Below are 26,690 nucleotides of genomic sequence, written 5' to 3'. Positions count from 1 at the left end.
CGGATTGCATTTTTCCTGTCTTCCCATGGCATGACCGTGCTGGTTTGGTAAAGGCACTTTCAAGTTTAGCTAAAATCAAAGGAAGAGGTAATATACATTTATAAGCCTGGCATCGTATGTAGCATATGCTACTGATTTACGCTCTCCTACAAATGTGCAAGTTTTGTATAAACACCTGAAAATTAATTGCCTATCCACACCTCACCATCCTTCCATCTGCTCCACCAATTTCAATAATTTCTTTTATAAAATCTATGGTGTCCTTAAAATGTGCTGGATCCCAGTACTAACCTCAGAAACATTTCCTCCTAAGTGGGTGCAATGCAGGAATATACCTGTACAAGTAAAACTTTTACAAAGTGGCTAGCACATAGCACATAAAAATCGTACGTGCAACGAGGAGGCATGCATGCACACCCACCATTCTATGGTAAGGAGAGACTGCAGTACAGGAGGCAGCGTAAAGGAAGTTATAATCACATACAGTCTTACAAAAGTGTTCCAAGTGCAATGTACGCAATGACTAACCCGAAATCATTAATGATTTACACAAGATTCGTACATTTATTGAAATATTTGTCCCGACAAAGGTTTCATATAATCACGTATTTAGAAAGCAGAAGCCTATCTAGTTAAAAAAAAAAGGGGGTGGTGGTGGTGAGACCCCCTCCTTTTAATCCCGTGCCTAACACCTTGCCGCCGGGTCTCCAAGAAAACAGAAACTACTTTCTTTCAGAACCAAAAGGCGGTCCTTCCAACAACACACACACACCTCTTTGCTCTCTGCCCTTTTTGATCCGGCTAGTCCAGCATTGCCAGCGAGTGATATTTTATCGCATTGGCAATATAACTTACGGTCGGGGGAAAACCAATTGATTTCGAATTGATTTCCGCTGAAGTAACCGTTTCCCTCCCCCCCGCCCCCGCGCAGCACGTCCAACTAACTTGCTCCCCAACTCGGAAGCCCAGAGGGAAAAAAAGCCTCAGCAAAACCAAGGCACGGCCGCCTTTTGACGGTCGCCGCTCAAGAGCCTGCCACTCGACGCACCGGCCCCTGGGCTGGCCAGCCAGCGCGCTTGGCCAGGTGGCCGGCCCGCTGCGCCACGAGGGGAAGGCGCATCCCATCCCAAACTTTCTCTCTCTCTCTCTCCCTCCCACCCCACCCCCCGCAGCCAAGCGCTCCGTCCGCCCTGCCTTCGCCGCCCAGAAAAACGGTTCAAGCAAACGGCCAAGGCCGTTTGGCGAACTCACCCAGGTCACCAAAGGGCTCTGCAGAAAGAGTTCCAGGAGCTCGGAAACGGTCACCTCCATCTTGTCCCAGGGAAGCTCCGCGCTCGTTTCGGATCCGAAAGCCGGCGGAGGCGGAGGCGGCGGCGGCGGCGGCGGCTGGGCGACGCTCAGCCTGGGAACAAAGGCGCGGAGCCCCCCCCCCCGGCCCAGAAGGAGTCGCCTGCTAGGGGAACAATGCGAGGTTCATCTCCTTTCCCCTCCCCTCTAGGCGAGGGTGGGGAGGGACGCGCCAGCAGCGCGCCCTCCCGTCCGCCGCCCTCACTTTCTCTTCCAAAGGCCGCCGCCGGTTCGCAACCTGCCGAGGGGTGAGGCGGAGACGGCCGAGTAGAGTCGGCGACGGCCGAGTAGAGTCGGCTAGCGGAGAGTAGCAACGGGACGGAACTGCTTTTTTTTTTTTTTTTGCAACGCTTTTCTGGCTTCTGGTCGTCGTCGTCGTCGCGAGTATTTTTCCGGTGGCGGCGAATAGCGCAGCCGCCGCCGCCGCCGCCGCCACCCAAGAGTTGCTACTTCGTTGCGAAGAGTAAAAGCGAGCTCTCGGAAGTTTTGTCTCTTTCTCTCTCAGGAAAGGTCGAAAGCAAGAAGCGAAGGCGCGCCGGGCTTCGCGTTCCCGCGCTCCAGCTCCCCCTCCTCCCCCATCTTACAAGGGCGATGGGATGGGCCGAGCGCTTAGAGCTACTACCTGTAGGAAGGACGCGCGCTTTTCTCTTAGGTTGGAAACGAGGAAGGAGGGGTGGGGGGGGGGAAGAGCGAGCCGAGCCGAGCGGGAGGAGTCGGATGCGCGGGGAGGTGTGTGTGTGGGGGAGATGTGAAGAAAAACGTGTTGATCGACGTTGCGGGTTGCAAATGACAATCTGGGGGAAAAGTTTGAAGTGACCAATAAGAAGTTGATGGCAGTCGAATTGGGCTGGAAAGGTGTTCGGCGTTAATGAAGCCCTTAGAGCAGCGTTTCCCAACCTTAGGAACTTGAAGATGCGTGGACTTCAACTCCCAGAATTCCCCAGCCAGCATAGCTGGCTGGGGAATTCTGGGAGTTGAAGTCCACGCATCTTCAAGTTCCTAAGGTTGGGAAACGCTGCCTTAGAGGAGGAGCGCGCGGGGGGGGGGGCAAAGCGTGTACAGGAACTGTGGGTCTCGCATCGAGGAGCCGCTCTGATCTTCGGCGTGCGACGGGATCCTGGGAGCCCTCTGACTGGAGAAGTTCGGGCAAGTCCTAGGCAGAACCAGCCATTTTCGAGTAGGAAGGACTCGCCGGAGAAGAGCCTAATGCTGGGAAAGGTTGAGGGCGAGAGAAGAAGGGGGACGACAGAGAATGAGGTGGCTGGATGGAGTCGCCGAAGCAGTAGGCGTTGAGTTTCAAGGGACTCCAGAAGATGGTAGAGGACGGGAAGGCCTGGAGGAACGTTGTCCGTGGGGTCACGATGGGTCGGACACGACTTCGCAACTAACAACAACAACAACAACACCTAACACTTCACATGATCTTGATTCTATTCCTCTATTAATGCAGCCTAGGATTGCATTGGCTTTTTTGGTGGCTGCTGCACCCTCTGGCTCATGTCTAAGTAGTTGTCTAACAGGAGGAACATTGTCCATGGGGTCACCACGGCTTCGCAGCTAACAACAAGCACAACTGCGCACACACACACACACACACACAAAGAGAGAGCTTTGCCTCAAGAGCAGAAAAGAGCGTGGGTGCCACCGAGCTTGCCATGGCGGTGAAGGAAGTGCAGCCTCCTTGGCTGGCACCTCTGACGGCTGGGCCTCGCTGGGGGTGTCCGCTCTGTCCGGAGAGGAAAGAAACGAGCTCCTCTGTGCCTGAAGGGACGGGCGGTGGGTGGGTGGGTGGGGGGTGGAAAGAGACCCACCACGGCAGAAGAAACATCGCCCCCCCCCCCCCCGCCGTCCCGTGTCTTCCTTTGGCGCTCCAGGATGTTTTTCTTCTGTGTTTTTCTTCTGAGGGCCTTTGCTAACAGGCTTTGGGCTTCCCTATTGTGTTTAAACATGAACTGATGCCAAAAAACGTCCAAAGCAGAAAAGGGGGGGGGGAAGGGGGAGGAAATGGGCAAGTGATCATTTAGATAGGTAGAGGAGTTAAACTCACAGTCCTGGGAAGAAATTTAGGGAGGGTGATGGAGAACGGGGACTATACCTGTTACTGAGACTGGAGCTCTTAGTGGTGGGAACCATAAAGACAACATCCGGTTGTCTTGGCTTTTTTTGCTATCTTCAGTGAAGCGTTCTCCTAGTGGTAGTTATTATCTCCAGAAACCGTTTTTCAGTAACAAAAACATATAAAAGTGTCTCAATAACTTGCTTTCTTCTTGTTAATATAGAATGTACTACTATTACCTGCTGCTACCTATCTTCTATGGGAGTGGTAAGATTCACATTTCAGTCAGACAGCCAGCTAATAGAAGAAATTGAGACTAATATGCAAAAAGGGATAATCGTGGTTATGTTCACACAATACACTCACTCCCTTGTGATTTATGGTAGTAATACAAATTTATGTTTGACATATGCTGCCCAGAGTCACTTGTTGAGATGGATTGTTGTAGAAATCAAATGTCCGGATCTGAGTAATACACAGAATCAAACAATGAAGTTGCTTCATGCAACAAATATAAATTAGCTTATGGTTAGGATATGATAGAAACACAGTCTAGCAAATATATTTATGAGGTCTTAATAGATTTAGCTGAAGCAAAGTAACTAGATTATCTCTTTTAGAACTCAAACGGACAGTCCTTTTAATTGAAAAGTCAATTACATGCAAGTTCTATATCATACCATAGATCAGAGTTTCTCAGTTTTGACTATTTGAAGATGTGGCCAACTCCCGGAATTCCCTAGCATGGGAATTCTGGGAGTTAAAGTCCACACATCTTCAAGTGACTAAGATTAAGAAATACTGCCATTGATGCTTTGCTTTAATCCAGGGGTGTCAAACTGCCAGCCCGTGGGCCGGATGTGTCATCCAGAAGCCGTACCCACCCCATTGCCGGCAATGGTGAAAAGGCTCTGATACGTTGCGCGACATCATGTGACGTCGCGAGTTTGACATGTCTGCTTTAATCCTTGTAAATTGACAACTACAAATAAAGTGCTCTTATAAAGCTTGATAAGACTAGTGTTAGTGGTTTAGAACATCTGTCATATTTCCCCACACCTACATAGTAGATCACAAGGATTACATTTGCTCAAACACAGGATAGTTAACATTGGTTTACTAAATTAAATAACTGAGCTATAAACAGCTCACTTACTTTTAACTTAGTATGTTGTATGAACTCATTCTTTTTACTACTCTGGTACTGCTGAGAAGAATATTGGTGCTAAAAATAGAAGCTTGTCTAGGGCAGGACTTTTCAACCAGTGGTATGGGTACCACCTGTGGTACATTGGCACCTAGCAGGTGGTACGCGACCATACTAGAAAAGTGGTAGCGGGGGAAGGGAATGAGCTGAACCGGTGGCAGCACTGCACAAGCCTGAGTGAGAGATGGCTGAAGCTGCAGGGCTGTCAGGGCTCAGCGGAAGCGCCAGGATCAGCGCCAGGCTCCAGCTGGAAAGCAGCACTGATCCTGGTGCTTCTGCTGAGCCCAGAAGAAGCGCCGATCAGCTGGAATGTTGCAGCATCTCCAGGGTCTTGTGATTTACATTCAGATGCTTGGCAACTGATTCATATTTATGACAGTCACAGTGTCCCAGGGTCATGAGAATTGGCCAAAACCTGCTGCAACCACCCAGCTGAGGGGGGAAAATAAAAACCAACCCCCCCACCCCTGCTACCAATCCTCAACAGAAATGCTCACAATGAAAACCTCGGACAGGAGGAAGAGTGCGGCTGGGTGGCAAGGCAGGTGTCTTGCTCGGCTGTGGCTTGGGGGGCACTTTTTTCAGTGGCATTGTAACTTCGAATAGTCACTAAGCGAACTTTTTTTCCTTTTTTTTTTGATCATCAAGTTTTTGACACCTTGCTAGGCGACTGGTGGTACTCAGATGTTGCCATATCCTAAAAGTGGTACAATGGGTGAAAAGGTTGAAAAGCCCTGGTCTAGGGCAGCCTTCAGCCCAAACTCATCATTCCAGTCAGCAGAGTTAATGAACATATTGTTTAAGTAAGAGGTATAATCTTCACACATCTGGAGGACATGAGGATGAGTTAACTATCTATGATTGCCCAGATATTTCAGTAGGAAGAAAGTCCTTTCCAATTTTCTTTTCACTGAGATGTTTAACCTTTGGAAGCATAACAATTACCGTATTTTCCGGCGTATAAGACGACTTTTGAACCCCTGAAAATCTTCTCAAAAGTTGGGGGGTCGTCTTATACGCCGGAAAATACGGTAACAGGGAAGTTCAATCAGTGTTTGACTTATTGGTTGTTGGGATACAGTTCAAATGTTCCCTATTTTGTCCTTCTTTGTGACCTCTCCCTTAAAATTAGCTGATAAGAACAGAGATGTATTAATTGCACTTTTGAAAACTTAGATAAAAGCTTCTCAAACTTGCCAAGTTTAAGATAGGTAGGCTTCAGCTCCCAGTATTCCCACAAACAAATGCTTTTACCGTTACTGTATAAATCACAATCCACCCAGTGGATTTGTTACAAACGTTTTCAAAAGATATTTTGATTTAATAGGAATATAGCATAGATTAAAAGTATATTCATTTGACATATTTTTAATTACTGTAATATCTTGCCAGATGCCTGTAGACAAGAGCTTAAAAAATAAGGTGTCACGACTAGCACAAAGCTCTGCTCCTCCCCCAACACCTGGTATCCCGCATGCTGGCTGGGGAATTCTGGGAGTTGAAGTCCACACTTCTTCAAGTTGCCACGGTTGAGCAATATAGTTTGACTGAAAAAAAAAGATTTTAAAAGATGGAGTAAAGGCATTTGGGGGAAGCTATGTACTGAAAAGGTGGGTAATTTGTTACTGGAAGCTGAGAAGAGTGTATTTTTCTTCTCTTAATAAATACATGCTAATCAAATAAGAAGTCACTTTGTTTATATAGTCCTGACCCTGAACATGTTTTGCCAAGTCAGTAGTGTTGGGAGTTTGAATCTGCATTATTTTCCATAAGTGCAGTGAAACAGCCAGACTTCTAACATTTCAGAGGCACTATTGTGTATGCATATCCGGAAATAGTTACAGCTTTGGAAACTGTAGTCTAATTGACCATCAGGAAATGCCTGTATATACAAGTGGACTGTGATGAGGTATTATCAGCTAATTGTTTGCCTTATTTTCAAGGTTATGCTTAGTTTTGATTGGTGGAACTGACATTTTTTAAAAGAAGGAACTCCCCCCCACGGCATAGTTTTATAAATTATTGTTTTGCAGAGCATAGAAAAGCAGGAAAGGGCCACTGCTTTTACCACATTGCTATTTAGCATTGTGAGTTGCATAAATGGGGCAGGAACTTAAGTTTGGCAGGCACTGTATTAGGCAGGGGTCTTCAAACTTGGCCCTTTTATGACTTGTGGACTTCAGTGTGGCTGAGGAATTCTGGGAGTTGAAGTCCACAAGTCATAAAGGGGCCAAGTTTGAAGACCCCTGGTAATAGGTTTAAGCGTACATATGAGAGGTATCCCTCAAGCATACTGCATCAATTTTTCTTTCTTCCATTTCTCCTCCCCTTTAAACAAGCAATGTTGTTTCTTTGATGACATTATTTGACATTTCTCCATGTTTCAGAAAAAAGTTGTTAAATAAGGGTGGATAATTTTCAATTTTTTTCCTGCAGATTAATAATAGTCTCTATGAATTTTATTTAGTCTTTTTTGTTCCTGGTTAGAAAGAACATCAGGAGAAATTTGAAAGAGTGAAAAATTATATGGCATAAACATTTGGGCTTGGTGGCGATATACCAAGTGGTTCGATTTTATACATAGTTTCTACCAACTTTGATGCAAATATAATTCTGCTGTCTTAAAAACTAAAACATCATGAAACTGAAGCTTTAAACATGGTGATTTAGCTTACAAAAGGCAATATACTGCATTTTACAGTAACTAAAAAGACCCTGCAATAGTATATTTGCACCATCTAGTGGTTGTCAGAAAAAATATCCTAGTGACCATAGTAAATGGGGAATTTCAAAACAAAACACACATAATACAAAAGAGATGCAAACATCCCCACCCCTCACCCAAGATTGAAAATAGGCATTTCTTGCAGCTGAGTAAACAGTTTCAGTAAGTATTTGCTTACTCTGTTCTGAATGGTTGCTTTGTTACATTAAATGTTTGCTTTTAACAAACACATTTTAACTGTAGCACTTTCATCACTGCCTTTGCTGGCTTGTGTTTTTGTTATTTGTCATGCTGTTAGCCCTTGTACACCATATATATATAAAGAAATGATTAGTTATTTATACAGAGTATAAATGATTACTTATTTATGTCGAGTATAAATAATTACTTAGATGTGAGAATGTATCTTTTTAGTTTGATGTACCATTAAGCCATTGTTCAGAACCAACTGAGAACCTAATATATGCACAATTGTGCATATAAAGAGAATTCAAGTAAACTGCTAACACACTAGTTCAACTTAGACTGGGGATCAACCATCCGGAAACATTACAGGGTACATTTTATTAAACCTCAAGAAAATCGTCAGAGCAATAAAGGAGAATATTTGTAGCTCAAGGTTGAAATGAGGGGTCTTTGGTGCTCTCTGAGCTTGGTTGTTTTCTTGCAGACGTTTCATTACCCAAACTAGGTAACACCATCAGTGCTAGCAAAAACTAGCATTGATGATGTTACCTAGTTTGGGTAATGAAACATCTGTAAGAAAACAACCAAGCTCAGAGAGCACCAAGGACCACTCAAATCAGCATAGTTACCTTGAAATAAATTCTACTATGCACCATGGACCTTACTTGTAGACCTGTATAGGATTGAACCGTTAAGTTTTCTGATTTGAAGAAAGTTACTGTATGTGCAACACAACAGTGGTATCCACCATTTTTTTTTAAATCAGTTGTTCCCTTTTTTAAAATTAACATTTCATTCAAGCTTCATTAATGCTGTTTCAAATCAGAAAGTCTGAAAAATTAAAAGCAAAGAGTTTTCTGTATTGCTTTCCTGCCATTTACTGGTAACATTTTTTCACTGAAGATTTCTTAACTCTAGATGTGGATGATTTAGTATTGCTGTTTCCCTGGGCATATTCAAACAGTTGTGGAATTGAGTGGAATTTCCTGTGTGAAAACATTTCAAATATACCAAATGCCGATTGTCCACAAAGTACCGTAATTGCCTGCCTTTGACTGTCTCTCAGCAACCATTCCAAGCATCAACAAAGGTTCCCTGCTCATACATTTCTAGAAGTTATTTACTAGGGGGATGGTAAAAGTATTTTGGTTTTAAAAAATGACTGGGCAAAACTAAAGGGATGGCAAGTCCTGCCATTCTCAGAATTTAAAAAGAAAACACACAAAATGTTTCTTGATGATTTACAAGCATGAAGAAACCGTAGCTTTTTTTAAAGTAAATGTTTAAATCTGCAAAAAAAGCTTTTCAAAAACTACATTGCTGGAAACACAGGCCAGATTATGAACTGATTACTATTTATAAAAATAAAGCTGGTTTATTTTGTAGTTGATATATTTTGTCGTTTATACATATAACCATGTAATCAGTGGGCAAGCACTATTTGCAACTGGTTTCAACCTTTTTCTTAAGCATTTTGTAGATTTAAATTAGAAGTAGGAATTGGGGGGAAACCAAAAAAGTAGTTTCTGAAATAATGTAACTCTTGTTAAAAATATAGAAGAGCCTGATGCCACATGATCCTATATTCTGGCCAATGTCATAAATCCAGTACGATCGTATGGGGTTTTTTTTGCTTGGCAACTGTGGTACTTAGCAATGGAACTGCCAGTCCCAAATGTGTTTGATAAACGAGGATTATCTGTATTCTGTCCTAAGAATCTCTCAATGATTTTCAAAGCTGGTGTGGTCTCCTTGGAGGGAGATGTAATTAAATAAAGTTTATATTCCTTGCTCTGTGAAGAAGCAGGAAACTACTTATTTTCTGGAATGTAAAGATTTGACATAAGACTACCTAAATGTTGGGCTAAGGTTGAGATAAGGACAGCATCATTGATGGAGAAACATAGGCATTGGTAGTCTAATTCACGCCCATTTAAATTGCATGCAATGTTCATCTTCCAATCCAGCTTCAGCATGTAAGTTGAATAAATAAGGGGAAGAGACATGTCATCCTCCTCTGCCAATCTGGAACCAGTCTGTTTCACCATGTTTTGACCATAGCATAGCTTCCTGATCTGTATGTAAGTATCTCATGAGGACAACAAGATGATTGTTATTGAGTAGATAAAATTAGGAAGAAATCAATTTAGCAGCAACTGCAGTCCTGTACTTGCCATCAACCGTAACTCACAATTAACCATGGTATGGATAGTAAATCACTAAAAGCAATAATATGCATGTCTCCCTATTCCCTGGTAGATTGTTGGAGAACTGTATTATATACCTAAACTGAGCAGCTACTACATCTAAAAAAAACTAAGACAATTTTGTACAGCACAATACTTGGGCATTGGAATTTTATGTGAAGTTTTAACCTAATGAATAAATCTTCTAATCTGTGAAGAAATGAGGAAACTGGATATAAATCATACTTGAAACCTGTACTTTTACAGAAAAATTGATGTATTTTGATGACTAGGATAGTAAATGCATTCAAATAAAATCTGTATAACAGTTCTTGTAATTGGGCTATTAGTCTAGTATGCAGTTAAGGCAATGATAGCTATTACCTCTCCTGAATAACTTACTTTTCCCCCCAAGAATGAGTTTAACTGAATTCTCATAAAAATGTTATAAGCCCAGAATAGTGCAACATTAAAACTGGTATTCCAAAGGGAATCACTTTTTAAAAAATACCACTAATGCTGTAGTCCTTAATTTTATTTTTTTATTTTCAAAATTCAAATGTTAGTATGACTGTACTCTTGATAACCACTTTAAATTGAATTTAAACATACCAGTATGTTCCGAGTTAAGAAATTTCAAAATCTCTTTGGAATACTAATTTCATATTTATAGATTACTTAAAATTATTTTTCTGGTAAAAAAAATCAACCTATTTCCCTGAATTGTTTCAAGACAGTTGATGATGTAAAGTTTAATATAAAATATTTAGTCACAAAATAGTATTGCTTTTGTATGCTCACTGTGGCAAGATTAATTTGCTCTTTTTCAATAAAAACTATACCATCTCCCATAAAATTCTAAACACATTAGGAAATGTGATGTAGAACAGAATTACACATGTGAAACAGGTACCAGCACAACAGTGAGATTATATTACATCAAAAAATTTTAATGGTCCCAAATATATACTCAACAACCAAGCATACACTCGGGGCAAAATAAAAATAAAATTATGACATAAAAGTGACATCTAGAATTCCATTCAATCTTTTAATTAAGGGACAGATATATCCCTCTTCTCCAAACAAAAATCTGCAGTTTAAAGGGCAAAAGGGAACAGATTAAAAAAAGAGGAAACATGTTGAGCCCTCCCCAAAAAAGTTTTTTTAAAATCTGTTGTAGTTTGACTAAAATGTTCAGAATGTGTGGTTTTAAAGGCAGGTCTCTTTATATAAAGAAACTGCTGGCATTCTTAGCTAATGAAGAATTATGGCAGAAAAGCCTTTTCTTCAAAATCTCGTACATGGTCCAAGAAATCATAATTTGATTGTAACAACTGAACAGCCAATCCAGAATTCCACCATCAAAACTCCTGCCCTGTTGGCGTTGTATTTTCCATTTCCTTCCCTGAGAAAAGGGCAATGTGTGGTCCAAGCTGGAGAGGTCAAAGGCATGTTTTTCCATAAAGCGTAGTATTTCCTCTTCTGCTCCGCCAAATTGGCACTGATTAGCAGAAATCTGTTTTAAAGTTGATCTGTGTTATACACAGTAATGAGTTTATTTTTATTTTTATAACATGGACTTCCCACTCTGGAAAACCGGAAACCTAGTTTGTATTGTAATCGATACTGGTCTTCATACTTGTCATTATGAAGACTCTAGCTTTGCTTTCTGTGTCAAAGGTAGATTTTCTTCATCCTCTTCCTCATCATCATCAGGATAGTCTACAAGCCCAACTAGTCCTCTCTGAAAAAATGAAAAATCATTTGTAAATTGAACTGAGTTTCATTCACAAATTTAATTTACCAATTAAATGCACTGTTTCATGTAGAACTATAGTACTTTGATAAATATTGTAAAACACATTATTTACAATATTTAATTACAATATATTTAAATTATATTTACAATACTTAAAAGTTTACAGTATTTAAATTACAAATTATGAATATACTGAACTACCACCAAGTAATATTAATGCATGAACTATTTAAATGGCTTTATCATTATTACAACTAAGAAATGTTTAGGTGATTTGTAAGGAGTTAAGGTGCCTGAAATTTAGGACTTCCGGTTTTGCGCCGTAGAGCGAGTTCCGCACCCCATGGCTGCTTTCGCCCTGCCAGGGGACCCTAAATGGGTCTAAAGTCGCCCCAGAGAGGCAACGAAGAAAGATGATCTAGGAACAACGGCAGTTGTCCCGCTTGATCTGGGGGAAGCCCTCTAACCAGACAGGAGAAAGGCTGGCTACACCTCGGTGAGCAGCTCAAGCTACTTGCAGCCGAAGTCCAAAGGCAGTAACCAGAACAACTGTGAATGTGTTTGAAACTAGTTGAGGAATTCATCTTCTCTCTCCTATTTTGTATCTGATTTCCTGGAAAAGTTTCCCAAGAAGCAAAAATCCTCCCAAATTGAGATGGAAGGGGACTACGTCCACACCCTCCCGTAGACGGAAGTCGTGAATTAAACTCTCATGGGGAACAAAAATATATTGAAATGAGGTTAAAAATACTACAGTTTGGATAAATTTGAAAACTAAGAAAACTCTTAAAATTCCATATCTGAAAAAGTATTGATGAAATTATATAATAGTAATAGGGACACGGTGGCTTAGTGGGTTAGGATGCTGAGCTTGTTGATCAGAAGATCGGCAGTTTGGCGGGTCGAATCCCGAGTGCCGTGTAGCAGAGTGAGCGCCTGTTACTTGTCCCAGCTTCTGCCAACCTAGCAGTTTGAAAGCATGTAAAAATGCAAGTAGAAAAATAGGGATCACTACGGTGGGAAGGTAACAGCGTTCCGTGCACCTTTGGCATCTAGTCATGACGGCCACATGACCATGGAGACGCCCTCGGACAAATGCTGGCTCTTTGGCTTTGAAACGGAGATGAGCACCAGCCCCTAGAGTTGGCAACGACTAGCACGCATGTGTGGGGGAACCTTTACCTTTAATAGTAATAACAACAACTCTTTGCTTTAAAAGCTGGAAAATGAACAGCTACTGATACCTAGTGGAGGATTAGAGAAAACTATAGTGCATTTACTCAGAATTTGGCAAGACGCCCAGAGATAGCAAAAAACATCTGGAAACAAAGCATTGGGCTATCTACTACAGAGTGAAATTATATATGTTTAGAAATTGTTGACCTTCTGGGATTATAAACACACTGAGCTGCTTTTTTAAGTTTAAGAACTGTTTGCAGAAAAAGAAAAACCTTGGCCTTTTGTTAATCTTCTAAAGGGGAAGTTACTGGAAAGCTTTCAGGTGGTTAAACACTTTGGACTGAAATCTTGGCTGGCTGATAATTATAAGACCCCTGAAAAGAACTGTTACAAAATACTGTTTTTAGTGGTGCTTTGATAATTGGAAACATATTGGATTACAAAAACCATATATAAAGGTAAGAACTACACAAGATTTTGGTTGTTTGATAAAGCTAATTAAGGAGACTATGATACTGGTGAAAAACTACTTAGAAGAGGGAGACAAAATGGATGTTGTATATCTAAAAGTGACAGAAAGCCACACCTAACACCTCCTGCTGAAGACCCTAGCGTGGAATATCAGAGATCTGCAGGAACTATGACTCAAGACAAAGCAAATACATTCCTGGAGAAAATATATGCAATGCTGCCACAGATTCAAATGACAATCGTCTTAAATCATGGCAAAATTAAAAACAACTTTGATAACATAAATGAACATATCTCTAACCTAAACTCACAATTAAACAATCAAAAAATGACGATAAAGAATGAACAAATAGATCGGACAATATAATACAAATCAGCGGAAAATGACTTAAATATGGAAGCTACAAATGAAAAGAACTACAACTTAATACAAACAAACGAAAATCTGCAAAATTTTGCTACAACAAAGGAAACAAAAAAGATGTTTTACCTTCCAGGACTTCAAAACAAACTTGAGGACAAATTTTTTTTTAATAAAATGGATTAAAGAGCTGTCAGGAGAATCATTAAAGCGTGGGAGACAAAAAGCGAATATTCTACTTAATTTGTTCTTTATCTCCAACAGTATCTACAAAAATACAATCTGCCAAGCTAAACCTACTGATTTGGAAAGCGACCTGGCAAAGGAAGAAGATTAGAAATAGATTTAAGAGATATGATTCAACTTACCAGATGGAATACTATATGACTAAACACTTGTTTGAATATGGTTAAAAAATATAAAGTTTGGATGTAAAGAAGCCCTATAATAAGATTGCTAGATGGTATGTTATATGATTACATAATTGTTTGAACATGGTTAAAAGAATAGACAAAGCTTGGGCATAAAGGGGCCTTATAGTAAGAGGGATAAGATATATAAGTAGTATAATACTTTTATAATATGTAAATAATAATAATAAATATAAAAATATTGACACAGTGTATATGAAAAATTTGGATATTCAAAGGTAATGAATTTTGAGAAAATTATGACTGATAAGAGTGGTTTCAATACTGAGGGGAAATTAAGCTTAAATAAAAAATCTTGAAAACAAGACATATAATGATTTAATAAGATGACTTCTATAAATACAATTGAAACATAGGCGGATTAGAAAAGATGTTATATGTTGACATTGTTATATGTATAAATACTAAAAAATGTTTATACCCAACTCAGTATGTATTGAAAGTATTAAGAATTATATTTGTTTAATGTAGACAAAAGCAGAATATTATGGGAAGAAGAGAGGATCGAAATATATTATCAACTAACATTTGATCAATTATAGAAATTAATAATTATTGTTTTTAAATATATGAACCCAGACAACACTAAGCACTAAAGGTGGTTATTGTAAAAAATAATAAAATATATTAAAAAATGTGCCTGAAATTTAAAGATTATGAATTGGTACTCTGCTTTATGTTCTGTCTAATCTGAGTTTATCCACTTATTAAAACATACAATGTTGTCTCTTTAGCACTCAGGTAAGGCAAACTCGGAATATTTATTTCTTAGTTTTTTCTCTTGCCTTTATTATTAAATGAATGCTATTCACAACATGTTGTCCTAAAAACTGAGTGTGACAAATATAGGTTTTTTTTACATCAAGTCCAAATTTATTGTATTCTAGTACTTGAGGAAAGAGCCAACTCATTACAACTTTCTAGAAGTTCAAGAAGATAGAGGATTGCCAGATCTCAAGGGAAAGGGTGTTCCCCAAGGGAGGAACTACTGTGGGGAAAAAGTGATTCCTAAGTGCCACAAGATATCAACGTTCAAGAGAAGGAATGTAGAATATATCTACTCTAGCCGATCTGATTGTATGGGCAGATACACTTAGGTGAAACTGTTAAGTCTTCAAGAACAAATGAATAAATGCCAAAACCAGTGGAGACATACAGTCCAAACTACAAAGTAAGCCAGTGTATCTTGAGAGAATGGAAAGGTCACTCCTAGATACATTGAATGGGATGGAAAAATTACATTGGCCTTAACTTTTATGAAAGAGTTTCATAACTTCAACAGGAAAGTTACAGTGCTCTTGTTGAACTACTAACCAATAAGACTGATTCAACCAAAGGGTTAAGACTGCTATCAGGAAACCAATTTTCCATGAAAGTTCTAGTAATTTATTGATAAGAAATGTCTGAAATGTTTTGTCAAATATTTGATATGAAAGGCACATTTGAGTGCCCATCCATAGATGCCAGCTTATTATTACATTTGTCACATTCCTCAAAAGATTTAATAGCTATAGGCCCATTGGGAAAGCTAATGATTTTCAATTTGATTTCATGTTCCCCAGTAAGAGTTCATAATTCTTTAAATGCTTTATTGTAGATGAAGATATATGGGAAAGCCAAAGCAAAGATGAAGCAATTTATCTCAAGAGAAGTATAGATTAGTCTCAACATCTCTGATAATTTGGCAATTGAAGAACGGAGGGGAGAAGGTAAATTGGAAGGCAGTTTTCACGCAGCATCCTCAGGGGAACTGCTCTTCTGTATCCGTTTTCTAAAGTATGCATTTTAACCATCATGTTAAAAGAGAGCCCTGACCCCAATCTCTTAATCATTACTAGATTAATTTCTATCAATTATTCCAGCGGTTCCCAACCTTTTTGGCAGGAGGGAGAGGGATGGTTTCGCATGCACATGAGCCACTTTCACAAATGCAGCTTTGTGCTTAAGCGCTTGCCCACCACTTCCACAGCCTGGTTCTGAACGGGCTGGGACCAGGGCTGGAGATGCAAATGTAAATTATTCTTTACATTTCCAAAAGTCGATAATAAAAAGCAATAAAGGGGAACTAGACACAAAATAACAATAATTATTTTATCCCTTTATTGTTAAGCAGATATAATAGAGAGAGAAAATCACAAACTCTATTTGAATAAATGGCAAATTTTATTTGCACTGTGTAGATTGATTGAATAATATTGAAAATATAACACTGAGGCACAATCAGATTAAAGGAAAAAAAGTACCTTTGTAGTTATAGCTGCCATCTGAGATGTGCTTTTAGAAACTGATCCAGGAGATCCTGGTGACCCAGGAGATCCTGGAGATCCAGGAGACCCAGGCAAATTACTTGCTGATGATTGGCTGGTGAGGTTAGTCTTTGTACCACTTGAGAAGGAAAGTTTAAAACTTGGACTCTGGCGACCAGAAATGTTAGTTTTCAGAAGGACCTCCTTTTCTTCACTTTCTTTAACTAGAATGTAAAACAAACACAGCTGTAACAAGTTGGACTATTAAGCAAATTAGATAAAGATATAATCTGATCAAATTACTGAAGTATCTCTGCTTATTTCAAAGACATTTTATCACCACCTTTCTCTCAAATGGAAAGAACATTAGTTGTTACCTGTACCTACGCATTACTACATACATTATGTAGTTGTGACTAAGTATAAGTAACAACTAATACAGAGATACACATTTACCAAGTAGGTAACAATATTCTTCAGTGGAATGGCTTGCCTAGCAATTTTTTTATATTATTTTTCAGTACTAGATGCAGGTTTTTAATTTTTCCAAAGCTTTTTAAATCTTTGAATTTTAACTGACTAAATTTTAGCTCTGCTGTAAAGATTTAATTATTCCCTTTTTACCTGCTTTATGCACTGCTGCTGACTACTGATATGTTTTGCATTACTTTCATTTATTACAAATTTATATCTTATTCATTGCTGAAACTGACTCACAGAAGAATTGCTGAATAAATACAATAGTTATTCTGTCTGTAGATAGACAATAGCTATTTATCTATTATATTGATAACATCAATATCTATTTATTATCCAAAAACAGAGTCAGGTAAATTTAACTCAGACACGTTTTTCTTGCTAATGTGCTTTTATGATTGAACAGTGTGCCATAACCAGATGTAAAAATAATAAACCCAAGTTGGAATTAGATTACAATAATCTTTTCAACAACAGTATAACAGAATAGCAGAGTTGGAAGGGATTTTGGAGGTCTTCTAATCCAATCCCCTGCTGAAGCAGGAAATCCTGTATCGTTTCAGACAAATGGCTGTCTAATCTCCTCTTAAAAATCTCCAGTGTTGGAGCACCATAACTTCTGGAGGCAACTCTTTCCACTGATTAACTGTTCTGTCAAGAAATTTCTCCTTAGTTCTAGCTTCTCTTCTTGATTAGTTTCCATACTTTGCTTCTTGTCCTGCCTTCAGGTGATTTTTCAGAATAGTTTGGCCCGCTCTTCTTTGTGGCAATCCCTGAGATATTGAAACACTGCTGCTGTCTGGTCCTTCTGTTCATTAAACTAGACATATCCAATTCCTGCAACCATTCTTCGTAGCCTCCAGTCCCCTAATCATCTTTGTTGCTCTTCTCTGCACTCTTTCTAGAGTCTCAACATCTTTTTATATCGTGTGACCAAAATTGAAGGCAATATTCCAAGTGTGGTCTTACCAAGACATTGTAATGTGGTATTAACACTTCACATATCTTGATTCTATCCCTCTGCTAATAATAGAAGTTGTAATCACAATAAAGGGCAACAGAGGAAAAGCAGGGAGAGACCTGTGCTAGAAACATAACCCTAGTAGTTAATTGGTTGCTTTTTAATTGTGGTGTTGGAGAAGATTCTCGAGAATCCCTTGGACCGTATGAAGATCAAATCAGTCAATCCTAAAGGAAATCAACACTGACTATTTGGAAGGACTGATACTGAAGCTGAAGCTGAAATACTTTGACCACCAAATGAGATGAGAGGACTCAATGGAAAAGACATTGAGAAGGGGACAACAGAGGATGAGATGGTTAGATCATTGACACAGTGAACATAAATTTGGGCAAATTCCAAGAGACAGTGGAGGACAAGGGGGCCTGGCACGCTATGGTTCATGAAGTCATGAAAAATCGGACACAGGGACTGAACAACAGAAGTTGTTGCTGGCTGGGGAATTCTGTGAATTACAAGGCCACACATCCTGAAGTTATCAAGTTTGAAAAGCACAGATCTCTGGAGCATAACTACCCTGTCTTATCTTGTGAAATGGGGTGAAATAACAGCAGACACAGGTCCTCCAAATGATCTAAAGGCTTTTCTAACTACTGAAGCCTCCCTCTCCTTGCAGCTTACCTGCTTTTTTCTACCTCATGTTGGCCAGGGGGATTAGTGATGGGGACAAGCTGGCAACTAGTAACATGTTCCCCTAAGTTACTTACATTTTTTTCTTTCCATAAATTTACTTATAGGATCCATAATATCTTCATCATTTTTACTTTTATCAGCGGGTGGCACTACTACCTCCCCATCTTCCATATCATCTTCATCAGTGTTAAACCACATTTCTTCCTCATCCTCCAAGGTCCTTGCATCCCTTCTGTATCTATGGTTTCTTAAGATGGATCGCATGCTAGAAAAGGATGATTTTGTAATGAGGTTATAATATATGTACACTGCCAAAAATGAGTATCATGCTGAATCCTAATTCTCTAATATTTCTAGAACATACTTCACTACTTTAATACATTTTCCCAAAAACTAATTCTAGATGTGCAGTCATTAATGAAAAAGAGAAGGTGCTTATGTGTTAACGTGGCACATTATCATTTCTAACCTAATTACTTAGCCATTGCACAAACATAAAAGGTAAAAGGTAAAGGTTCCCCCGCACATGCATGCTAGTTGTTTCCGACTCTAGGGGCCGGTGCTCATCTCCGTTTCAAAGCCGAAGAGCCAGCGCTTGTCCGAGGATGTCTCCGTGGTCATGTGGCCGGCATGACTAGACGCCAAAAGCGCACGGAAACATACAGTTATTCAAAAATAAAGCACTTCAGCTATATTTTGCATGTGTTGATTTGTAATATATGTTTAAAATTTTGTAGATCAACCCTGAATTATTTTTATACAACAAGAAACAAAGATTCTCCTAAGTCAGTAAGCCTAATTGTGATCAGATTAAGATAATTCCAGTTTCAGCATTACATAAATCCAACTCCCAGTAGTCTCAATGGATGTATTACACCATTCTCATTCTTGCCGTTTCAAAATAAATGATCATTCGACTGTCCATAGAAAAGACATTTCAATAACTGGACTATGAATCTTCTTCTATTTTTCAATAAATTTTCAATAGGCAAAGATATAATAATTTCAGAGTGCACTAACCTGTCAAGTTTGGGATTATCTTGTCTTTCCCTTTGTTGCTCATAACGTAATTTCAAACCTTTGAAAGTCTGTACATAATCTACATCTTCTAGTGCCTTCCAATAATTTTCAATTACATGAGCTGTTAAGGATTTTATGTCTTCCTGGAAAACAAAGTTATTTTAATCCATTTAAAATGTTAAAAACTATACAATTTTGCTCAAAAACATATAATAGAGCATATTTGATCTGTTCATAAGTCAGATAGTTTTTCATGTATATAACAGATAAGCCACATTAACATAATTATCACTGCAAAAAAAAAGCTGGTCTACTGCACTGAAGTAGAATAGTTGTAAACTGTCTATTTACCTTGGTATTTTGTCATTTAATCTTAGCATTTTGTAATTCTTTCAAGCAGAACAAATTGAAAAAAGAAATTTAAAACAAATTATTTGAAAGAATCCAACATGCTACATCTGGATGTCATGGCAACATAAAATCAAATAAACCAGTGCTATTTGTGGAGGCAGAAAAGAGCCCATGGCCCCAATTCATAGTAATAACATGGTGGACTAAAGAACGTCCATCAAATTTTATAAAATTGCTTCTTGTTCATTTTATTTTTGCTCAAAACATCTAGGCTTCAAAGTATCATTTTTAACACAAGTGATAAAGGTTTTATTACAGCCATCTGAATCAATTCTGACTCCTGGTGGCTACAAAGACAGACCTAGAGTTCTCTTTGCAATATTTTTATAAGTGGTTTTGTCAGTATCTTCAGGGATGGTTTTCCACTTTCCAAGCTAGGGCTGAGAGAAAATGACTGGTCCAAAACCACTCAACAGAGATCTCCCCACTTTTAACCCAGAACCTTTAACTACTACATCAAACTTGTCCTCTAGAACTGGTAATACAAGTATTTTTTTTTAAAAAAAGTATAAGCCTCTATCTTAAATATCGTTATTTGCTAGTATGTCAGTGATGATCAGAAGAAGAGGTACTAGATCAGAATTATCTTCATTCCATCTACATTCCACTGACAGGGTAATTTCTAATTTGGTAAAATTAAAATTCATGGAATTACATGAAGATTCATCAGACTGGACCTACTGGATACAGAGGAATGTGACTGTTTTATGAGCTTCAGGTAGTCTTGAGACCCATTTTTAAATAATTCAATGTTTAAGGAACTTGATAAACTTATAGCATGGTCTTGTGGTCATTCCATAAGACAATAAAAGAAAATGTACTTTTCAAAGACTTCAGTTCTTTTAGAATAATATGAGATTTAATTTAGAAAATATTTCAAAAAATATTAGGGCCATCATGTAAAATAAGTGCAATCTTCTTCTGCTTAAGACTTTTTTGTGTGTATATGGAAGAAGAGAATATTAGCTAAAATTTGTTGGGAGCAGCACCCAACCCAGGTGAATGATCCAAATTCATTTGAATCCCTAGCCCAACACATTATTTTTCTCTAAATCAGGAATGGTGATTTCCTTGTGTACAATCAAACTAAGTTCTTTATCTTCTTTATTTCTTTATTTCTTTCTTTATTTATTTGGTTTATATACCGCCCTATTCCCAAAGGACTCAGGGCGGTTTACAAGGCAAAATTTAAAAACAATCCAATATAAAATTAAAATAAATTAGAATAAATTAAATTAAGTCTAGCCACAAAAATTAAATCACAATTTAAAAACATTAAACCCCTCAGTCCAGACCAGATAGTTCAAATATTCCTGGCCTAATGTTATGGGACCCTATTTTGTGGCAAAAAATTGATCACAATCTTTTGATTCACATACATTGCAGATTTCCATTTTTACGTATTTGTGTATTTCTGAGCCATTGATTTCATAACAATGATTAATGGTCCTTTCCCCATAAGTCTTACTTCTAGGTGAAAGTTATTGTGAATGTTTTCCTCAAAGAATCCGTATAGTCTCATAATACTATCACAATCAATATTATGGGAATATCCATTATTCCTAATCTCTAATATTTCTGACTATGTGAACTTCTCCCTCCATGTGAATATATGCAAGACAACTTCACTTTAATTTCAAAGTATCAACATTCATTCCTCTCGAAAAAGAAATACTCACCACCCTAATAAATTCAAACATTTCTATAATAGCAGAATTCATTAGATTATAGCGGGATCCATTGTTGAGAAATGCTTTAACAACTGGCTCAAACAAAAAACTTTTCATTATATAGCGATTGTAAAATTCATCCTTCAATCCAATTATCTTTCTTTTAAAACGTAGGGCACCTAGTGGAGAAAATACATATTTTCAATAGTGAAAACAGCTATTTTTACTCATCTTGTACAAAAAGAGTCCTAGTATTATATCATCGACAGGTAACACTGTACCTGCAGACAACTTCCTACATATTCACAGATATACTTCATTTGACTTTAATATTTTAAGATTATTTTAATTAAAGAATTGATTAGCATTTTTATTTACATAAAGGTCTATTTTAACATTTTTAGAAAATAAACCATGTTTTTTTGCTGTCCAGTGCTTCTTGGAATTCTAACCTCTATTCTGAATTTTAAAAAAGAAAAAGAAAGCACACTGGAGATTCAACAGTATACTTTCTTTACCTTTTTAAAATTTTGTATATGAGACAAAATCCCAAAAAAAGACTGAACTACAAACAATGCATGCTTTATTTTCCAAAAATGTTTGTGCATAACCTCATTTATTTGAGTTCTAGTAAATGTATACTTTACAACTGGCCATGCCAATCTAATTTCCAGTTGTAGCTACAATACTGATGAATAAAAACTGCCCACTCTTTGGTCAAGAAGTTTGTGATGGTTCTTCTTCTGTCAAAAAGTAGTATATAACAGACATGTAATATTGTGTAAATGGACTTCTAGTTGTGCAATGAAAGTTCTCTCTTCTATCTGTGCCCCTATGCCCTGCCAAATTCTACACTGAAACATCACTCAACTCTGCAAAGTGGATTTGAAGGGCGATATGAAGGGAAGAGTGAATTAAATTTTTTAAAGAAGTTATTCTACCTGTAGATAGAGGGTCTTTTTAAAACTTAATGTAGCGATACAATAGCAAAAAGCAAAGAAGCAATGTTTGTTGACATTGGAAATATACTAACAAGAGGAAAAAACAAAAGTACACAGAAAGGACAAGCCTTTGCAGCACACTTCCCATCAGTCTGACCACCATGGTGAAAGGTAGAAATCTGCAAATTACACCCCAAAGCATCTCAATGTCAGGTTCCCTGTCCTTTACACCAGCGTTTTCCAACCTTAGGAACTTGAAGATGTGTGGACTTCAACTCCCAGAATTCCCCAGCCAGCTATTCTGGGAGTTGAAGTCCACACATCTTCAAGTTCCTAAGGTTGGGAAACGCTGCTTTACACTACTCATAACATGTATTATTAAGCTGTTATATAAAAAGGAAAAATATGTCATCTACATATAGCTCCATAGAATTTCTTTAGGAATGTATAGGATAATAGTCTATGTAGGTAACATAGACTATTTTGGACGTAACTTTTGACAATTTTTTCTATATATTCCTGGAATTCTAAATCTATCCAAATTTTTAAATATTAGGTATTTTTGTAGTAAAATACTTTCTATGAATATTCTGAGGTCCATTCATCATGATTTGAGTTGTAAATATTTTCCTCCTCTGTATTAATGAACTTATAGCTAGAAACTAGGGAGGAAAAATAAGGTTGTGCAGAACATTGGGATTCAATGTCCAAAGTGTGTTTAAGACCATATAAAAACAGTTGGCTAAAACACTGTTCCCAAGATAGAAAAGCAGCTGTACAGGCAACCACACAACTCTGGGAAAAGATATGCCTCCTTCAAGGTTTTGCAGACAGATATTACATTTGTGCTTAGGAGTATCTTTCAGAGATGAATTTCAAAGTGCTGCACAGCGCTATTAAAAAAACCAACACAAATTATGTTTTATTTCATGTTTTCTGTTTTCATAGGCAAACGAAATATCTAAAAAGACTGCGAATACATAAAGGCAGAGGTCTACACTACATCGTACTTACATAGTGCCAAGAAGGCATGCTTTGAGGCCATTAGAACTAGTACTCTTCGAAGAATATCCTTGTTAATTATGTAGTTCTTTATATGGTATGTATGATGTTCTACACAGAAAGTTAATAACTCTAATATCAAGGCCAATAACTGGGCAGTCTGAAAGTCATCTAAAAGCAAAACAAATAATGTATTTGCTGATATACATTTCCATTATTTTCAACAGATGTCCTTTTATAACTCACATTTTACTACCTGCAAAAGCTAAACATAAAACATAAACAGGCACTATATTGGATCACTTAATTTTCCTCTCAATTGTTAGACATGTGAAGCAAATACTTTATGGAATTTAACACCATTAAAAAGGGACGGAAACACAAGATTCCTCCCCTCCATCTCTAATTCTTTAGTTCTTTTACTGGCAGATGTTATCTTTAGAATAGAGCAGGGGTGTCAAACTGCCGGCCCATGGGCCAGTTGCATCACACGGAGACCCCAGCTCCGGCAATGCAAAGTCGTGATATGTCACGACATGTCACGTGACACGGTGAATTTGACACCCGTGGAATAGAGTATAAAATATGAATAAAGAGCTCAATAAACTTCACATGTTTATAAGCAAGAAATGTGGGCTTGAAATACATTCAAGCAAGCTGTAACATCAAATTATTTTAAAATGGGAACACATTTGGAATGACAGGTCTACGACCCAATGCCTAATACGAATGTAACAGAATATTGCAACATAATAATCCTTACAACAGAATTCTTCCTTACATGCAATTATTACTTGTTCAGAAACAACAGTGGGAAAACCTCCTGAAGGCTCACCTTTGCTAGGCTTTTCTTCTGTAGTATTGGCCAGTAATGGTGCAGTGAGAACATGCATACAATGTTTATAAAAGAATCCCAAGAATTCTGTCTTTTCTGTTTTCTATAGAATAAAAAGAAACCAATTTTTACTTAATGCATACTAATTCTTTAATGCTTTAACAGCAAAAAAATTTAACACAGAAATTGATGTTTTTGCTTACATTTGCAGTAGCTAGCATGTTTTCTGGATCCACTAAAGTACGCAAAAGGCCCATCAACTGGACTGCTCCTCCAAGTTCTGGATCTGTATCACAAATCATGTGTTCTATGATGAGGTTAATGAGCAAGATGTCCTAGTTAAAAATACAAAACGCCAAAAACATTAAACATACCCTAAAAGGTGAAATATACCAAAAAGCAATTCCAGTTAATGAGGTCTGAACTTGTGAACCCAATGGAACTGTGTTTCTATATCAGCATTCACTAATAATGCACTTTAAAAAAAAGTACGTGTCCAAATGTAGATATTTTATATCATAAAAAGATTTTAAGAGACCATCCAAAAAGAGAAGATAAGGATCCCAATAAGAGTTACAATTATTTTTTTAGTGCTTGATCTATGAAGGCAGCAAAAATATTTATGTAATGTCATTGGCCAATGACCCACAGACACTTTAACTTCAGAATTTGACAAGTAATATATTTATAACAGGAAATATGCAGTAAGGGCCTGAAATACTTAAGTGTTGACAACAGTAACACATTTTTGAGAAAGAAGCATTTCTCTTCCACCTCCTCAAGAAGCCTCAAAAATCGCTTATTTTAGACAACTATATAGTCTTGTCTGCAAATTTTCCTTTTTTAAGTTGATCAACAGAGAATTACAGAGAATCCTGAATAAAACTGATTATCTGGACCTCTATCAGCAAGGGTTTAGCCTAGGCCTGGAACAAAAGCCATAGCGGCAATTCTGTTGGAAGACCATTTTTAGGACTGAGATGGGGGAGTTCAGCTCTCTGGTCCTATAGAATCTCTTGGTGGCTTTCAATACCAGGGTCATGATATTTTCCTGGATATGATGTAAGGATTGGGACTGGGGGCACTGAGTTGCAGTTATTTTTCCTGAGTGGCTGCTTTCCTATCAATGACGGTGGGGGAGGAAAGCTGCTGGAGAAGATCATCTGTCAGCAGGTATCGTCAATATACTGATGATACTGTTATCCACTCCTGGACTGACAGGAGGTGTAGCGTGATTCTGATCCAGTCCTTAAAAGAGTATTAAGTGTGGGATGGCAAAAAGCACATTCAGAGTGAAACTAGTAACACACAGTGGCTATGGATTTCATGGCCAACTGAACTGGAAGATAGTCAGCCCTTAACTCTGGACACAATTGTAGTCTCCCAGACTGAGTTGACTCATAGCACGGAGGTCCACTTGGAGTTCAGCTACTGCTCAAACAGACAGAATCATGGCTAAAAGGGCTTTTGCACAGACAGGCTGGGTTCTCACAGTACATTAAGCTATAACCAAGAAGTCAAATTACAACTGCATGACATAAACCAGATCAGTATCAAATCTAACTTGCTAAGGCAAGTTTACACAAAAATGAGTGTTGCTGATCCAATTATACAATATTCAGTATAGCAACATTTCCATGGGATAACTATTCCCTGCTCCCCAAAAAGCTAATACTAATTGAAATAATCTAAATTATACGTTCTGAATAGACTGAATTTTATTTACTAAACAACTCGTTAAATGTCACTAACTATATTTTTTTGGCAGCATGGATGGGAAAAAAATAGCCCAATTCTTGCTCATAAGATTACAATATAATTAGCATTAGGGTTAATAATAAGTAGAATTCTCAAATAATAATTTAAAGGATTTGATTTGCAAATGCTAGCGCTATAAGGAAATCTCATTTGTAACAATAATGGTTAGTGCTGATAAATAAGTAACACTGAACCACAATTGTAGACCTGGGAGAAAACAAAGAAATATGTGCTAAGAAAATAAAGAGGTGTGTGGGGGGGAAGAGAGATGATTTTATATCCCCCAAACTAAATCCTAAACTGTAAACTCACTTGCAGGAAGCAGTGACAGATTATTCAGATGAGATATTTTTCTATCAGGTTTCGAGTTAAATAGATATTATCGAATTTATAATCCAACACATCTCAAGACGTTTGAACAGATTTACTGTATGTTATGTAAAACTGAGAGCAACAAATTTATATAACTGTTATCCACTTGTAAAGTTATAGAAAAGTAATTCTTTCAATTAACACTTTTTAAACAAATTTTATTCATATTCCTTATTAATGGATGCATCACCAAAGATCATCTACTTACATCATCATTCTGCTGAGCTTCTTGCATAACGAATTCTCGTACCATAGATGGGTTATATTCAACTAAATATGAGAATATATCAGTAGCCGCACTACGTACTTGGGCATCATCCATGCCCTGCAAACAAAGAAAAACAGACTGTTTACATATGATGGAAAGGCATGACTAAAATTCATTTTTCATTG

The 26,690-nt window shown here is 38.0% G+C and overlaps 2 protein-coding genes across 6 annotated transcripts in view; both read right to left on the bottom strand.

Moving 5' to 3' along the window:
* CCDC88C (coiled-coil domain containing 88C) overlaps positions 1 to 1,989 on the bottom strand; it is a 102,315-nt gene extending 100,326 nt beyond the window's left edge. For both annotated transcript variants that reach the window (XM_083350205.1, XM_083350206.1), the window contains exon 1: positions 1,252 to 1,989. In XM_083350205.1, coding sequence (XP_083206331.1) covers positions 1,252 to 1,311 — 60 coding nt within the window. In that variant the 5' untranslated portion in view covers positions 1,312 to 1,989. The remainder of the gene's footprint in view (positions 1 to 1,251) is intronic.
* An 8,646-nt stretch (positions 1,990 to 10,635) lies between these two features.
* The window catches only part of PPP4R3A (protein phosphatase 4 regulatory subunit 3A), a 32,806-nt gene continuing 16,751 nt past the window's right edge, over positions 10,636 to 26,690 (bottom strand). For 3 of the 4 annotated variants that reach the window (XM_083379487.1, XM_083379488.1, XM_083379490.1), the window contains 9 exons: positions 26,506 to 26,622; positions 24,371 to 24,502; positions 24,168 to 24,270; positions 23,345 to 23,503; positions 21,399 to 21,568; positions 19,309 to 19,451; positions 18,363 to 18,553; positions 16,155 to 16,381; positions 10,636 to 11,454 (listed from right to left, as the gene is read on the bottom strand). In XM_083379487.1, coding sequence (XP_083235613.1) covers positions 11,356 to 11,454; positions 16,155 to 16,381; positions 18,363 to 18,553; positions 19,309 to 19,451; positions 21,399 to 21,568; positions 23,345 to 23,503; positions 24,168 to 24,270; positions 24,371 to 24,502; positions 26,506 to 26,622 — 1,341 coding nt within the window. In that variant the 3' untranslated portion in view covers positions 10,636 to 11,355. The remainder of the gene's footprint in view (positions 11,455 to 16,154; positions 16,382 to 18,362; positions 18,554 to 19,308; positions 19,452 to 21,398; positions 21,569 to 23,344; positions 23,504 to 24,167; positions 24,271 to 24,370; positions 24,503 to 26,505; positions 26,623 to 26,690) is intronic. The other variant, XM_083379489.1, reaches the window with a different exon arrangement.

The sequence above is a fragment of the Vipera ursinii genome, assembly GCF_947247035.1.
Source record: "Vipera ursinii genome assembly, chromosome: 1".
NCBI lineage: Eukaryota > Metazoa > Chordata > Lepidosauria > Squamata > Viperidae > Vipera > Vipera ursinii.
The sequence above is the reverse complement of the archived record's forward strand: the minus strand, read 5'-3'. Positions and strand labels throughout refer to the sequence as shown.